Below are 16,737 nucleotides of genomic sequence, written 5' to 3'. Positions count from 1 at the left end.
CGCAACTAGACAGAGGTGATTTCTGCGGGGGCGCTGCCCCCTGAATCATCTATGACGAACAGAAGATTGTGCTAGCACTAAGTGAGTTGCTTATATAAAATATAATCGAAATATTCGGAACGAATATAAAATTCACACATTTCGTTCGAGTTTTCCTTGCAAAACATCACTCTACCGAAAAATAAACGAAAATTTACATTAGATTAAAATATTACGAATCCAATTATTTTTATGACAAATGGCATTATGCCAAATAACTGTTATGCCAAATAACCATTATGCCAAACGGCGTTATGCCAAACGGTATTATGCCAAACGGTATTATGCCAAATGGCCTTATGCCAAACGGGCCGCCCCCCCTTGCGAGAGGTGAATGAGAGCAATGATTTGTTGTTTCTGATGTTGTTTGTGGAAGCTCCTCATCAAGACGACCAAAGCACATTAACAAATGATCGATTTTGGACCATGGTTTACCTTTTCCCGACTACCTCGAAACCGTCGTCGCGGGTATGAGAAAGGCAAGCAAGCGTGATGAATTTTGCTCATTGTTTCCAAAAGTTTAAAACCCCCTAATATTTTAGTTATTTATGGTTTTCTCACACTGTTGAAAATTTTATCACAAATTGCTGATCATATTTCCAATAGCAAGGAAAAAGAATTAAGATGATGCGTTTAGTACAACTCGAGATATTCACGATTAAGTTCTACCCATTGTTCAACAGAGCGAATTTTGAAAAGGCGCTCCATAGTAAAGTAAAACGTATTCACGTCAAAAGTCGTCAAAAAATCCGTTCAGACCCGATTTGCTACAATCTTTCAGGGATTCTAGTTCAACATTTTGGTTTCGTTGCAACATCAATATTTTGAAAAACCCTTTTTCCATATAAAAATCACACACTTTTCACTCAACATTACTCGATTTATAACGTTTGGTGAGACGTATAAGTCGCCTTTATCAGTACCCAACAAAAAAAGAGTACACAAATAATATGAGTCTCATTCCCACAACTTTCACAAATCCGGGAGAATCATTCTGCCAATTGAACTATTCTGGTTGTGATGAAACACATCACAAAAATGAGTCCGATGTAACACAACTTCGTACATGTTCAGACTCCCCGCCGTCATTTCGCATGGCCCAATCAAATTTTTCTTCTATTCCTCGCTCGGTAAAGATTTTTTGAGATTTCAATGAGTGTCTATTTTGGCTGTTTACGGTTTACAGCAGACAGACGATTCCATCCCCGAATACAAAAACGGTTTTTTTTTTGTAGTGCTCTAATGAGAACAAAGTTAGAAACAATGATTAGTCCATCTAAACACGGATAAAAATCTATTGCCGGTACCATGACTAAAAATCATGAAAAATGTCCTCTTATAAAATCCTTACCATATAATTCATGATTTCATGAGCAAACTGATGGATATCACGAATGAAAACTCATTTGCCTTGAAAATTTCCATGATATCAATGTTTCATGATTTCATGATTATTAATTTTGGCACCGGAAATTATGAAACTAGAAAAAATAATAACCTAACTGGTTTTTTAATTGTTAAATGTTCAAAATCAGGCCTTGGACGATTTTCATTTCTACTTTTTCATATATCAGTATTTTTCGTAACATTTTTGGAAAATTCACGTCTTGAGATACAGAACAAATTTATGGTTTTGGTGTCAGTTTACGGCAAGTAAGAGCCGATGCCAAATCTCGCCAGAAAACAGTGTCTGGCTTTCGTGAAACTTCAGGAGCACCTCTCTAGAGGTATCCATCTTCACAGATTTACCAATAGATGACGTTATATGTCTTCAAATATTAGATCACTTAGCCACATCCATAGATCGCTTGCCAGATAATGAGATTCGTGGTGATTTTGGGCGGTTGTTTCGTCTCATGCATCTTGAATGTCGTAATCACTTTGGATTCGATTCATGAGAAGCCATTTCGTGAACGAATTGTTCCAAAAGTTTTATTTTTAAATTATCTAAATCAGATCTACTTTATCTAAACATTTTCTTTGATCTCGTTTTTTTTGTGAAACACAAATTTGGACTTACCTCCAAATCATATCTGAGAATGATTTTTTGTTTCACAAATTTGAACCCTTTTTTTTCATGGAATTCTGTCAGTAGTGGGAATATTCTTTGAATGAACTTAACGCAGTTATTTAAGGTACTCGGAATGGAAAATTTAAATGCCTTTGGCTGCCTGAATTATACTGCCCAGAGAAGTATCATTCTGAATCATCTATGAGAAATCCGAAATGTGGACTCCTGATGATGATCCATGGCCCGTTGGTTCAAGAAATCATCGAGTGAACTTAAACCTGAGAATTCGTTTTCATACTGAAGAATGCAGACTTTCGACGAATTTCGATATTTTCAGCACTCTCGTTCCATTATGTTTAAATTACATTCAACAAGTAATGCCTTTCGGTGTTGAATATAATTTGCATTTTCATGCTATAAATAATTCCTGTTAGAGTGTGAAAGTTTGACAAAACATTCTCAAAATGTTTTATTATAACAAAATTCAAAGGAAAAATGTTAATTTAATCTTACCTAATTTAATTTAATTTGCATTGTTAAATTCAAATTAAAATAACATTAAAAATTGTGTTCGTTTATCTCGTTTTGTACTTTTCAGTGCAAATTAGTAGTTTCCGTATCTGTTATTTTTAATATTGCAACCTACTTGACGGAAAACAGTTGTAGGCGTTGTTAGTAAAATTCTGTATGTTGTAACTTGTGAAAATAATTTGTGACTAATTTATGTATGTAAATTTATAGTTGCCCTGAAGATGAAGGAATAAAACTTCGAAACGTTGGCCGTTAACGTGAGATAAATAGCAACAGCAACAAATGACCAATAAAGATATCTTGCAATTCAATGTGAAAACTGCTTCACCAATTATTTTTAAATTTTGCGCACACTTTTTCTACATATAAAATAGCCAAAACTCTGCGTTTTTCTTTTCGTTTTACTCTAGGGAGATTTTACAGCTGCAAAATGGCGGTTTTTTTCCGTGAAAAATTGCAGTTTTGATTTCATACATTTGAAATTTTAAAACTACCCGGGTAAAAATCTGATACCGGTACCATGATTTTTTAATCATGAAATCATGAACCATGAAATTTCATGAGCAAAATGATTGATGACTTATTATTTATGATAGACATGATTATCCGTGTAAAAAAATCGAAAGTGTTGGGGTCCAGAAAACATGTACTATAACTATGTTGCTTTGATTGATTAATATCTGAAAATTCTGCGCTGAAATACAGTGAATATCGCAAATCATGATTTTTAACATGCGTACTCGAAAATAATTCTTCGCCTCTTTCTTTTCGAAAAAATTGCAAAATGTTATTCGAATGATACTTTGGATTATGCAAAACATTTTAATTAATTGTTTTGAACAATAGCTCTGAAAAAACTAGTAAAAATTGTGTTTTTGTTCATCCTTTAGACCCTTAAGTTGAATCAATCTCTCCATACGTGCAAAAAAAAACACTTTGTCATACTGAAGACGTGGGCAAAGTTACATCATTATAGCTATATGTGAAGCCCAACGACTTGTTATTTTACTTAGAATTATGATTGCCCAACCTAAAGCTGTTCGTTTTTTCCTACAATGATCGATTTTATTCATTGAAAAATTCAAAAAAGCTATGAACAAATTTTTCACATTTTGCTTCAGAATATCGGAAAAATATGATTATTCCGATCTATGATATTTTTTTTATAGCTTACTATTTTCCGAACCCTATCCCATCGTGTATTACGATATTACAAACGCCTTCAAACAACATACGTGAGCTATGCGAATCAGATAACCTTCGGTGAACATAGAAATAGAACAATCATTTTATTCCCTTCAGCTTAACACTAATCATGACTATATACAACTACGTTTTACTCCCCTATAATAAAAACTCACCAATGAGATCACAGTAGTTAGTAGGATAACGACGACTCCAGTCCGTATGTGCATTCCAATGATGCCCATCTTCAGCGTCTGTCGCGAACACACACACGCGCGTTCCACTCTTCCGCGAACACACTCACGCGCGCACTAAAACCCCCAACACACACACACAAGAGGGATGGGGGGGGGACCAAAACACCGGTCACAGTAGTAAACACTCTTAAAAGGGCAATATGCACAATATCGAGCAGGGACAGAAAAGCACAAAAGCACAAAAACCGGAAGTCCCACCACCCTGGACTGGGGAGAGAGAGACTGCCGCGAACACTGCTTTGCTGCTGCTGCTACTTCTCTGCTGCGGCTACTTCCGCTCCTGCTGGTCTTTAATCCGGTAGCATTGAGGTCCGCTGCGTCCGGTACCACTTTTTCTTCTGCCAATTGTGTTTGTTCCACACCAGATGATATTCATCACTTGTTCTTAATCACTTGTTATTTTTTTCCCCTAAACCGACCGTTGATTAATATTTTCATTATACACTGCTTCTTCCCTATCAGGTCAATATTCTTCCGTTTTTGGCCGTGGTCGGACCGCTAGAGCCGAAATACCACCGACTGCTGGCAATCGGTAGACTGCGCTGAGAATTCTCATTCTTCAAAATACAAAATTTATTCAACTTCCTTTCGCACTCGTTTTCCCCCTATTTCTATATCTTTTCTCCGCGTACCGCGTTTCCTTTGGCAAGGAAAAATTTCAAACTTCAAATCACTTGCAATCGTGCCACTTGTCAGAGACTGTCGTCACTTGCCCACCGATGACGACGGTGATGAGCCAGTTGCCTGAAATTGATTATCATTTTTTTCTCTTCTTGGCGACGTCGCGCGCCTTCATCAGATCCTCATTATTTCACCTTTTTGGTGAATTGAAAATTTCTGCTCTTATTTCTTAGCCCCTCTAATTTTTTTTTTGCTTTGCTTTGGCGATCGGCGCCCGTACACTGCAATTACGGTTGTCGTCGTCGTCGTCTTCGCGGACACTTTCGGGTGCCGGTCGCAATCACCACTTTCGGTTTAGCACTAGTTCATTACCAGAAGTACCACTTGAGAGAATCGCACGTGGGTTCTTCTTCTGTTCACCACACACCAAAACGTTGCAGCATCCGAAAATCTCAGACAAAAAACAATCACCTGTCACCGAATCGCCGACGGCAATTTTTTTTTCTGTTTCGCTCCTGCCTTTTATTTCTCTGGTTTGTGGTCGGACGGTACCACGAACACGACGGCGCTATAAAAGTAACAATTTAATTCGTTCACTTGGTTATTTTCTCACGACCCCACCGTAGAATCGAAGCAGGCCCGATCGAAGCAGGCGGAAATTCGAGAAATAAACAGAATCAGACGGCTTCGAAATGTCGACCTACAGCCGGTAGGCATCCAATAAATTAGCAAGCCATGAATGACGGTGATCACTATGATTGTCACCAAAACTGCACACTCACATATGCCACACTAAAGTGCGAACGACGATCGAGGCGAGGATCGCCAGCAAAATTATCTACAGGGCGCGAAGAAACTATCGTTGCTAAAGCCACTGGCTTCGACACTGGCGTCAGAGCGTTCAAAGTTGCGCGATACAAACTGAACAGCGGTAAAACGTGAACTGTTTCTCCAAACGACCCGCGGCAATGCTGCTGGCTCTGGCTTTGGCTTTAGCTCTGCTCATCGTGGTGCCCCGTTTGTGGTTCTCCCTTCAGGGGCTCACTTGCCATCAACCACAATCACCACCACTAACATCGACACCAGCAACATCAGCATAGTGAGTGCCATGTGCTGCTGAGATCGCCAAGGGGCGGAGCTGGTTATGCTGCGCTTGCGGACATCAAACTAATCTGAGAAGGGAGCTGCTGCGTTTGGTTAGAGGCGAAAGTGCACATGTGCCGGCCAGGACTCTCGGCTGCTGCTACTGCAACACTCGACGAGAGTGCCCTCGGGGTACTCGTTTCTCACTCGTTACCCCCAAAGAGAGCGATTTACGCCCGTTGATCAACGAGAGTGAGAGCCTGGAGAATGAGCGTTACTGTGCGTCACTCGCCTCGTGTGATCTAGTCCTCTTCGCATTTTGAATCGGCATACCGTTGAACACTCAGCTGTTCAACTCAGGTTGGATTGGAGCGTGTGAATTGCACTTTCTGGCGAGTCACCCTTTTCCGTTCTGTTCTGTTGGATCCTGGAATCCTTTGCGGGCTCGATGCAGTGATGCCATGTTGTTACAATTCCATTTCTCAGCGATTCGTTTCTGATTCGTTTCAATACCTTGAGAAACAGGAAGTAATAGTCTAGGGGAAAAGAAGGAGAATGTGGATAAACATCCGCTTCATCCTTTTCCTAGATTTCCGGTAACACATGAACAGTAAACAGATGGAAGTAGGTTTTGCACTTGCGTTTCCTGCCGTTTTATTGAAATAGGACCAATATTCATCACGATGTTTATAGTACTTCTTTCCCGAACTGTGAGGACACGGTTGTCACTTTGTGTAACAAAGTGATTGCTGAATGAGACATTCGATATTTTATTCTATTTGCCGAAAAGAAAATACTCTGCTAAGTGGATATGAGATGTATGGTTCCGGATCAAGAAGAACGTAGCAATTGCACTCTAAGGTCCCCTTTGGTAACAGTTCGGCTGAAAAGTTCGTATCGTTTAATAGAAACACACATTTTTTTGCCAAAATTCGTTTTTATTATTCAACATAATTGCCATCAGAGGCGATACAGCGATTATAGCGATCTTCCAACTTTTCGATACCATTTTTGTAGTACGATTTGTCTTTTGCCTCAAAATAGGCCTCAGTTTCAGCGATTACCTCTTCATTACTTCTAAATTTTTTACCAGCGAGCATTCTCTTGAGGTCTGAGAACAGGAAAAAGTCACTGTGGGGCCAAATCTGGAGAATACGGTGGATGAGGGAGCAATTCGAAGCCCAATTCGTTCAATTTCAGCATGGTTTTCATCGACTTGTGACACGGTGCATTGTCTTGATGAAACAAAACTTTTTACCTTTTGTTATATATATTTAAAAAATAGGTATAGAATTCGATCAAACTTTCGAAAAATTTTCCAAGGCCCGGAGGGCCGAATGTCATATACCAATCGATTCAGCTCGACGAACTGAACAAATGTCCGTGTGTGTGTCTGTATGTGTGTTGTCAACTAAGAGGTCGAGATCTCAGAGATGGCTGGACCGATTTTGATCAAACTAGTCGCAAATGAAAGGTCTCCCCGTCACCCTGAACGCTATTGAATGGTTTGAGAACAAATGTTTACTTTTTGAGTTATCCGAAGTTTTATGTCAAAATTTTTAGTTTTCTGACAGTATCTGTCACATTTGACCTTGAAAACAGAATATGTTTTTAGACTTAGATTCCGCACGGTAATAGCTATCCAACAAGCCATAGTTTGTTAAAATCCGTCCATTTTTAACGGAGATATCAATATTTTTGTGTAAACGACTTTTCCCCTTATTCCAGCAGTAGAAGTTTTGAGCACTGTATGACAAAGCAATGCTTGGGAGCAACGTGAAACATGATTTTTTATACTGTGACATACAATTGTTTCTTATTACCAAAAAGACTGTGTACAGCATCTTTTTTTATGAAAATTTTGCTTCGGACCAATTTTAGCACGGTTCATTTTTGGCAACATAATCTTTCGAATATGGCACATGTAAACCAGATGATATCAGCATTATCTAGTTGGAAGTAATTCCATAATTATATTGATTTAAACTACTTACAGCAATAAATGCTGGAAGAACATTACTTCCATATACCATACGACTCAGTTCGTCGAGATCAGCAAATGCGTGTGTGACAAATAATTTCACTCAATTTTCTCGGAGATGGCTAAGCCGTTTTCTACAAACTCAGATTCATATGAAAAGTCGTATACTCCCAAACAAGGTTCCTGAATTACGTTTGGATCCGATTTCTGATTGCGGAACCACAGGATGATATGTGAAACGAAATTAAAATAATGCAATTAATTGTTCTCGTAGATGGCTGAACCGATCTAAGATTCAAATGGAATCTAAGAATCATCTATGGTTCAAATGAGAGGTCTTAAAATCCTATAAAACATCTTACTTTTTAGTCAGATCCGACCTCTGGTTTAGGAGATACAGGGTGATTAGTGTAAAAATGTCCATTTAACTTAAATTAATCAGGTTTATCGGGTTTGCAGATTTGGATAGTCGATTACCAAATAAATTTATTTCAGTTTGAGCGGTATTCGTTTTTGGATTCGGAATGTACCTCCAAATTTCAATTCGCACTACAATTTCTCAAAGATGTCTACACACTCCTCAGATGAATTTAACTGATATCGGCTACACCGATGCTAGAATTCCGGTTCCAGTTTCGAATCGTTTCTCAAATCTCAATCATTTTCTCAAAAAAGACCAAATCGAACTTCAAAAACAAAAATTACAGGACTTAAGGTGAAATGTAGCGTCATAAAATGCGCGCAAAAGTTTATCCGCTTCAGTTGAACGAACCGTCGCACAAAGCATACCAAGAAAAACGGACACATAGAAACAAGAACTTTTTTCAATGATTGAGCGCAGTGGGTTTACCTCTCGTTATATTGGCTTGTAAAAAAGACGGGACGTAATGGATTTTTGAAACCTTCACACTTTGAATATATGCTAATTCAATCGTTATTGTTAGTGATTACTCTTACACTAGAGCTATAAATCATGAGCAATTATGAATGACTAACATGAGGTTATATGTATATGTAGTGACCAACTTGCTAACCATGTATATGCCTAAGTTTAGTAGCAAGCATGGATTCTTCTTCAAAAGAACGATTGAAGACGAGATAACATTCAAGTATTTTCGATATCTTTGCCAGTCGTTCACCAGGCCCTTCCCGCCGATGAGATAGAATTTACGTAAAAGTATTTACTTGACTCGCATGATAGAGCGCGGTCGAATTTACTTATCGAATACATTCAATGCCAATATATTCCATTCTAATTGACTTTCATTATCATCTTCGAATAAGTAAAAAGTATTATTTCTGTTGTGTCAATAGGATCGTAGCACTAGCCATGTAATCGAAGCTATGCTATGAGTCGGCTGAGAAGTCTGTTGAAGCAGAAAGGCCAAATTTCTCAAAAGGAATGTAATTCCAAGACATCCACACCCAGACATTTTCCGGGTGTGGATTCAGTATTCTCCCAATACGGTTCCACCACTCCTTGTCTGCGAAGTCTGTTGAAACAAATGGTCATATTCAACAATAAATGTAATACCAAGACCTTGCAATGCATTGAACTCAACAGAATTGGACATTATTAGCATTATAAATGACAGTTACTTAGAAAATAAACGATTTCTCACAATACCCATTTTATTGTATTCAACTAGTTTTTATTTCAACGCTAAACCCAATGCTGCATAAATTCGCGTCATCATTTGATATGTAATTTTTGCTCACGATATAATGCCACCGTCTCACACCACCTCAATACGAAACAGCAGCGCGCAAGCAATAAAAAAATGCGGAAAAGTTTATGTAAACTTTTTCAAATTTCGGTTGTTTTAGCTAATATTTTATAATTTTGAGTTACATTTTCAGATTCTTTGTGAAATTCTGCTACAAACACTACTTTTCAGTTCTAAAATCATCCCCGTGGAACGGAACAGTAACCGTTTATACATTTCAAAAACCAATTACGGCTCGGCAAAGCTAAATTTCAAAATTCTAAGAATACTTAGTTATGATAAATTTGATTTCGAAAACTTAAGTGTTTTTGGTTTTTCGAAAATCGGTCTAGTTTTTGAATAATTGATCAAAAACGCGATTTTCGCATTCCGCTACATTTCACCTTAAGGTCCCATACAAAATTGGTGAATTTTATCCGATTCTGGAATTACAGATGATGAGTTTATAAAATTCATACCATCATTTTGGGCTATGCTAGTTCCTGAATACCGGCTCTGGAAGTACAATTAAAATAATGACGAAAAACTCTAAAGTGGAACTTACTTCGACATCTCATGGAATGTTCAATCGATTGTCACACGTTAAGATTCAAATTCGATACGATTTGCAGTTTCGGCATTACAGGGTAATGAGTGATAAAAATCTCAATTTACCGTTTAAAACGACGATAATTAAAATAATGTCATGAGAACTAAAACACCTAAGAATATCCATGCAAAAAACACATGCGGATTGATAAAAAAAAGGTATCATCTCACTGCTAGGTGGATTAATCACGTTTTTCTTCTTCAAATGAGGCCGTTTTTTTGAAATTTCGTCCTTCAAACGCTTTAATAACGCTATATAATAGTTACTGTTGATGGTTTTTCCCTTTTCAAGGTAGTCGATGAAAATTATACCATGCGAATCCCAAAATTCAGACGCCATAACCTTGCCGGCCGATTGTTGAGTCTTTCCACGCTTTGGGTTCGGTTCATCGCGTGCAGTCCACTCATCTGACTGTCGATTGGACTCCGGAGTGAAGTGATGGAGCCATGTTTCGTCCATTGTTATATATCGACGAAAAAAATCGGTTTTATTTCGATATAACAGCTCCAAACACTGCTCAGAATCGTCAATTCGTTGTTGTTTTTGATCGATTGTGAGCTCACGCGGCACCCATTTTGCACAAAGCTTTCTCATATCCAAATATTCGTGAATAATATGTCCAGCACGTTCCTTTGATATTTTTAGGGTGTCAGCTATCTCGATCAACTTCACTTTACGGTCATTGAAAATCATTTTGTGGATTTTTTTCACGTTTTCATCAGTAACAGCCTCTTTTGGACGTCCACTGCGTTCATCGTCTTCGGTGCTCATATGACCAGTACGAAATTTTGAAAACCACTTACGAATTGTTGCTTCGCCCGGTGCAGAGTCTGGATAACACTCATCATGCCATTTTTTGGTATCGACGGCACTTTTTTTCATCAAAAAGTAGTGTTTCATCAACACACGAAATTCCTTTTTTCCATTTTTTTTTCACACTAACAAAAGTAGCTTCACTCAAAATGCAATATCCCACAAGCTGTCAAATTTATACACGTATCTTTTAAAGGTTGGTACTAACTGAAAATGGTATGGATTTAATTCTAGTGGCGCCCTCTCATAGAAACGATACGAGCTTTTCAGCCGATCTGTTATATTATAGAGTATTTAACCGTGTGTTAATTCATGTTCTTGAGTTAGCAATATTTCTTCGCCCTAATGACAGAGTTGGGAATCGTTTCGGTTTTCCATGTTTAATAATCATTGAACATTTCGTATTAACTGTAGAATATTTCACGAAATTAGTAGATCCAACAAAGCCGGCTCCATCACCAATTCGGCAACACTTGCTGAAATACTCCCGTATTCGCGTCACTCACGTCACAAGGAAAAGCAGTAAACCGACCGGTCATCGCCTTCTACGATGATTCGTTTGCTACTCGCTGCATCCCTTTTTTTATCTACGCGAGAATCGCATCAGAGCAGCAGCGAAACTTGCTTCATCCATCCCATATCCCAGGGGTATCGCATCGTCGCGTCGGGTCCGGATGGGATGGGTGTTGCACAGGTTTTTTTTTTTCGCTGTGCCAGGATCCGTTGCCGTTGCGTTGATCGGCAGAACGAATGCGCCGTCATTCCCGAGGGCGACAAATTCGTTCGCGACCTGACCTAGAAACATAAATATTTGTTTTCCTTCGTCGTCTGTGTGTGTTTGTGTCGTCGTTGTCCCTGCTCAAGTGCAAAGGAAGGAAGGAAGGAAGCAAGGAACTGTGCCTGACATAACTGACATGTTTATTAGTCGCATACGGCGGTGGAGGTTTTCCGCATCGTCATGCACAGGAATAGCATAGGAGGGAGAATAGGAACAGAACAATACAAAAGGATATGAATTATGTGGTTGACGTGGTTTTGCCGTGGTTCGTATCGGAAATGTTGGTTCCGGCTCTTGCCTAATCAAGTACTTCTTTGTTGTTCTTTCGGCTCATCCGATAATTGACGGATGGCGGGCAGGGACGATTGCACATGTCGAATTTGTTGCCGTGCCAGCTACCGTCCGTCCGTTCGGAATCGGATGTTGGGATTATGATTTCGGCTGGTTTTTTTTTTCAAATAAATGAGGGAAAACAAGTGCGCGCAGATGTAAATTATGTTTAGTTTAGAAAGTTTCGGCGTCATCAATTGAATGGACAAGTTGGCATATGGCTTGAGTTTGGTGTTTTGCTGGTGAAGTGGCGTACGCCCCCTCGTCGTAACTCGACTCGACCGTAGAACAATCGCATTGACGGGGTTTCGATTTGCACAGTTTGAATACATTATTGCGAATCGCATTCGGAAAACAATCAACCAAAGTGTCACAATCGCGTTTGACATTTCCTCCCCCCAGCTCGAACAATTCAACTCGGAGCGACAGCACGATCCGCGTAGGTTCCTGCCTTCGGTCTCGATGTGCAATAAAATTAGGTTCGTCGTTTGATTTATGAACTTTGTCGAAGCCTAAAACACAAAACAGCACCCAGAATCGCCCACGGAAAGCAGCAATTAGCGCAACTGGAAACATCGACGCGGAAAACTAGCCTCCCCCTCCCCCCCTGAGTGAGTATTCGCGCCTTTGTCGTTTTCGTTTCATTAGTTCGGCTCCCAACCCACACCCCTTTTCGCGAGTGTTTTTTTTTGAAAGACTGTGGATAGATAAATTGATGCTAAATTTTTTCGTTGATGGGTGCAGTAAAAATCACGCACGTATAAAACATCGTAAACCCATATAGCGATAAAACTGTTTTCATCGACGAAATGCCGAAATTTTCTAGCGGGAGCAAGCTTCGAAATGTAAAAGCCTACTAAGTTTATTGTGCTGAAAGAGTTGATTTCATTTTACGACCTTTCTTGGTTCAATCCTGTTTTGTTTTTCTTCTCTTCTCAGTGGGTTCAATCCTCGAATCTGAACCAACAACGGATGGACGTAGTTTTCTTCCGTCTGGCAAGGATGAAAAGATCCCAGGCTTGGAACGGGTTTTTGTTTTTTTTTTGTTGCTTTTCTTTCTCAACCATGTTCGGACTGTCTGGTTCGGGTTTAGCTGCACAGATTAAACCAGTAGACGGCGAGTAAAGCGAAACTGCCCTCCGGGAAGAATCGCTCTAATCGCTCAGTTTCTAAAATAAACGGTTATTAGTAGGATTTTGAATGAATGAAAACGAATCGAGGTAGCCATGCTCGGCTGAATTCGCTCACACGCAAGGATACTCGCTCGAACACCAAAAAAAAAAGACTGCTCTGTGAATGAAAAGTTTGCCCTACGGAGTCCCTCCCGTCCTGGTGGCCACTGGTGCACTGGTGAATGGCCACCGTCTGAGTTGAGTGCTGTAAGCTACGAAGTTTCTCAAACCGTCAGAAACGAACCGGTTTCGATTTCGTAATACCAGTGCTAGGACACTGATAACGGGTTGTGACTTTCCATTGCGTGAATTGCGAGCGAAGAAAATGCTCCACGGTAAACATTATCAACTTTACAGCACTGATGATTACACCTGCACCATCATTCGGTAACAGTTCTCGCTTTACTGATAATACCTGCGTAAAAAGTACACGTCAATAATAATAACGCGCAAAAAAAAGCCTCAACGCAGCCTTTCTCTACCTGAAATCCTTGGAATAATTTTTTGCAGCCGGTGAACCAAGATTTGTTTAATTTTTAGCAGCGTATTTTTGATGTTTGTATGAACGAGATGCAGGCTGTAAACTTTTTCAATCTTAGAAAATCGTTCGGGTAATTGAACTATTCTGAATGTGATAAAACAGTTGATAAGGAAACTATCTTACAGAGGTACAAGGGATATAAAATTGTGATGATCGGATCTTTCTCTATCGCAGACACACGAACTTTTTGGAGGACGTGGCATAATTTTAGCAGATGACAAATTGAAATATATTTAATTTTGTCAATATTTATTTCTATTGTTTTTTCCCTGCGAGGAACAGTCTGTAAAAAGATGAAAAAATCAAACTTCTCCAATCCTAGAACATCGTTCTGCCAATTGAACTACTTTGGAAGTCATTTCGAACAAAGGGCATCCGGGTGGGTAGTTCGTGGTATGATTTCCAGTTGCTTAAAAGATTCGATGCTGAACAGAAATGAAGTAGAGTTAGAGTAGTGTTGTTGATTGTAAATTGACAGGATCAGGTTATTCCAAAGAACCGGTCTTCAATGAAACTGCTCACAGTGAAGCGTCATCCAGATAAAAAACCCTTCTAACGGAATGGCTTTCGGAGAGATGATTTTCACAGAAAAATGGTTTTAGAAAAAAACTTATTCAATAAATAACAAATTATTGGTATAACATTCCTTTTGTGGAATTTGACCATCTATTTTAACAAACTTCACAGTCGATTCCTAGCGTACAAAACCATTGCATGGCTGGCGCTACAATCGTACTGACACTTAGAATCCTTCCAGGTTGAGGCTCGACCATACGGTAACTGGCTTGCAATACACTTTCAACAGAACGACTTTCGACGAAATAGCATTTGACAAAATGACTCTTCTAACGGAATGGTTTTTGACGATACATCTCCAAAAACAGTGAAACGCCCTACAAGCCAAGCAGCTATCGACGATGGGAGCGGGTAATTTCGCCGAATAAGTAATTTCGCCGAAAGGGTCGTTTCGCCGAAAGGGTCATTTCGTCGAAAGGGTCATTTCGCCGAGAGGGACATTTCGCCGAAAGGGTATTTTCAAATAATACATATTATTTATTTTTTTGTATTATTATGCCTCCTGTACAACTGATGTGGCGAAATGGCTTTCGGCGAAATGACATTCGGCGAAGTGGTCCATTAGGCAAACTCTCATTCGGCGAAACGGCTTTCGGCGAAATTATCCTGATCTATCGACGATATAACTTTCGGTGAAATGGCACTCTCGCCGAAATTGTTTTCGATGAGACAGCTTTCAATGAAAAGGGGCCCTAAACGAATTTGCTTACAGCGAAACTGCTTTCGACTGAATAAATCTTGACAAAACGATCTGTTCATCGAAATGGCTTTCGGCGAGACGGCTCTCAACGAAAAAAAGCTTCCGACGGTACGACAAGCTCAGAAGATCGGATGGCTTCTAGTAAAAGAATCTTCAATAAAACTGTTTACACTAAAGTGATTTTCAGCAAAACAGCTTTGGTTTTCGACGAAATGGGTTTCAGCGAAAACTGCTCTGCTAAGAGGAGAGGAGGGGAAACAGCTTCCAAAGGAACGGTGTTCAACGAAACAGCCTACAGCAAAGTGGCAGCCGACGTTTCCGGGAAAATGATCCATTCAACAAAATGACTTTCGAGAAAGGATTTTCAGCTAAATGGCTTTCAATGAAACGGTGAAATGATATTCGGAAAAAAAAATGTTTTCGACTTAATAAATTTTTGGGTAAACGATTGCCTACGAAACAGCTTTCAGCAAAACAGTTTTCGACAAAACGGCCCATTCGACGAAATGACTTGATTTAACGATTTTCAGCGCAATGGCTTTAACTTTCGATGAAATGGCTTTCGGCAAAATGACCCATTCGACTAATTGACTTTTGACAATCGGCTTTTGAAGAAATGGCGTTCAGCGAAATGACTTCCAGAAAAACGTCCTTCAACAAAACTGATTTCAGTAAAGCTGTTATTGGCGAAATGGCTCAATGGGAAATGTCTTCAGCAAAAAAGCTTCAAACGAAACGGCTTCCGGCGGGACAATTATTGACAAAATAATTTTCAGTGAAAAGGTTTTTCGATAAACTAACACATGGGCTGAAAAGTCCCGGGCTTAAAACATAAATGGTGCTAGTTTTATTGCAGTTACCTTTTTTCAGTTATTACTAACCATTGAAAAACAGTTGTTCAAATTTCATGATATATTATTCATTAGTATGTGAGTTATTGTGCTGAGAGTGACGCTTCTTTTGTTTTGTTCAGAACAATGGATCAAAAAACATTTTCATGTTTTATTTTTATACTGCTTCTTGGTGGGGAAAATACCGTTCAAGCTCATGGCAATGACTTGAAAAGTGTTATAGTAATTGTTCCACTTCATCAGAAACAACAATAAAACCGTTGGTTTGCTGACTTCCAGCGTGGTCGTAGAGACACCGAAAAATCCACAAAATCGTTTTGAATGATCGAAAAGTGAAGTTGCGTGAGTTAGAAGATTTCAAAAGAACGTGTTGGCTTTATATTGCATGCACTAGACTTGACTATGAGAAAGCTCTGTTCAAAGTGGGTGTCGCGTCTACTCACTGTTGACCAAAAACGAGAACGTCGCGATGATTCTGAGTAGAGTTTGACCATGGTTAAACGAAACAAACCGGAATTTTTGCGTCGATATGTAACAATGGATGAAACATGGATTCATCATTTCACTCCGGAGTCAAAACGATCGTCATCTGAGTGGACAGCAACTGGTGAACCTCATCCAAAGCGCCCGAAAGCTCTCGGAGTTTTGGGATGTGTCTGGTGTAATATTTATCGACTATCTTGAGAAAGGGAAGAAGAAACGTTTGAAAGCTTGGAGAATTGGAGCGTTTGAAAGCTGAAATTGCAAAGAAACGACCGCATATGGCAAAGAAAAAAAATTTGTTTCATCAAGACAACGCACCGTGTCACAAGTCAATTAAAACAATGGCAAAACTACATGAATTAAACTTCGAATTACTCTCGAATCCACCGTATTCGCCAAATTTGGCTCCCAGCGACTACTGGCTTTTCGCAGACCCGAAAAAACAATACTCGCCGGTAAGAAATTGTGC

The 16,737-nt window shown here is 39.3% G+C and overlaps 1 protein-coding gene across 1 annotated transcript in view; it reads right to left on the bottom strand.

Moving 5' to 3' along the window:
* The window catches only part of LOC131429943 (protein serrate), a 128,810-nt gene extending 123,240 nt beyond the window's left edge, over positions 1 to 5,570 (bottom strand). Inside the window, exon 1 of the mRNA XM_058594483.1 lies at positions 3,943 to 5,570. Coding sequence (XP_058450466.1) covers positions 3,943 to 4,011 — 69 coding nt within the window. The 5' untranslated portion in view covers positions 4,012 to 5,570. The remainder of the gene's footprint in view (positions 1 to 3,942) is intronic.
* Positions 5,571 to 16,737: the final 11,167 nt, after the last annotated feature.

The sequence above is a fragment of the Malaya genurostris genome, chromosome 1 (assembly GCF_030247185.1).
Source record: "Malaya genurostris strain Urasoe2022 chromosome 1, Malgen_1.1, whole genome shotgun sequence".
Classification (NCBI taxonomy): Eukaryota; Metazoa; Arthropoda; class Insecta; order Diptera; family Culicidae; genus Malaya; species Malaya genurostris.
Note: the sequence above shows the minus strand (reverse complement) of the source record. Positions and strands in the feature narration are given on the sequence as shown.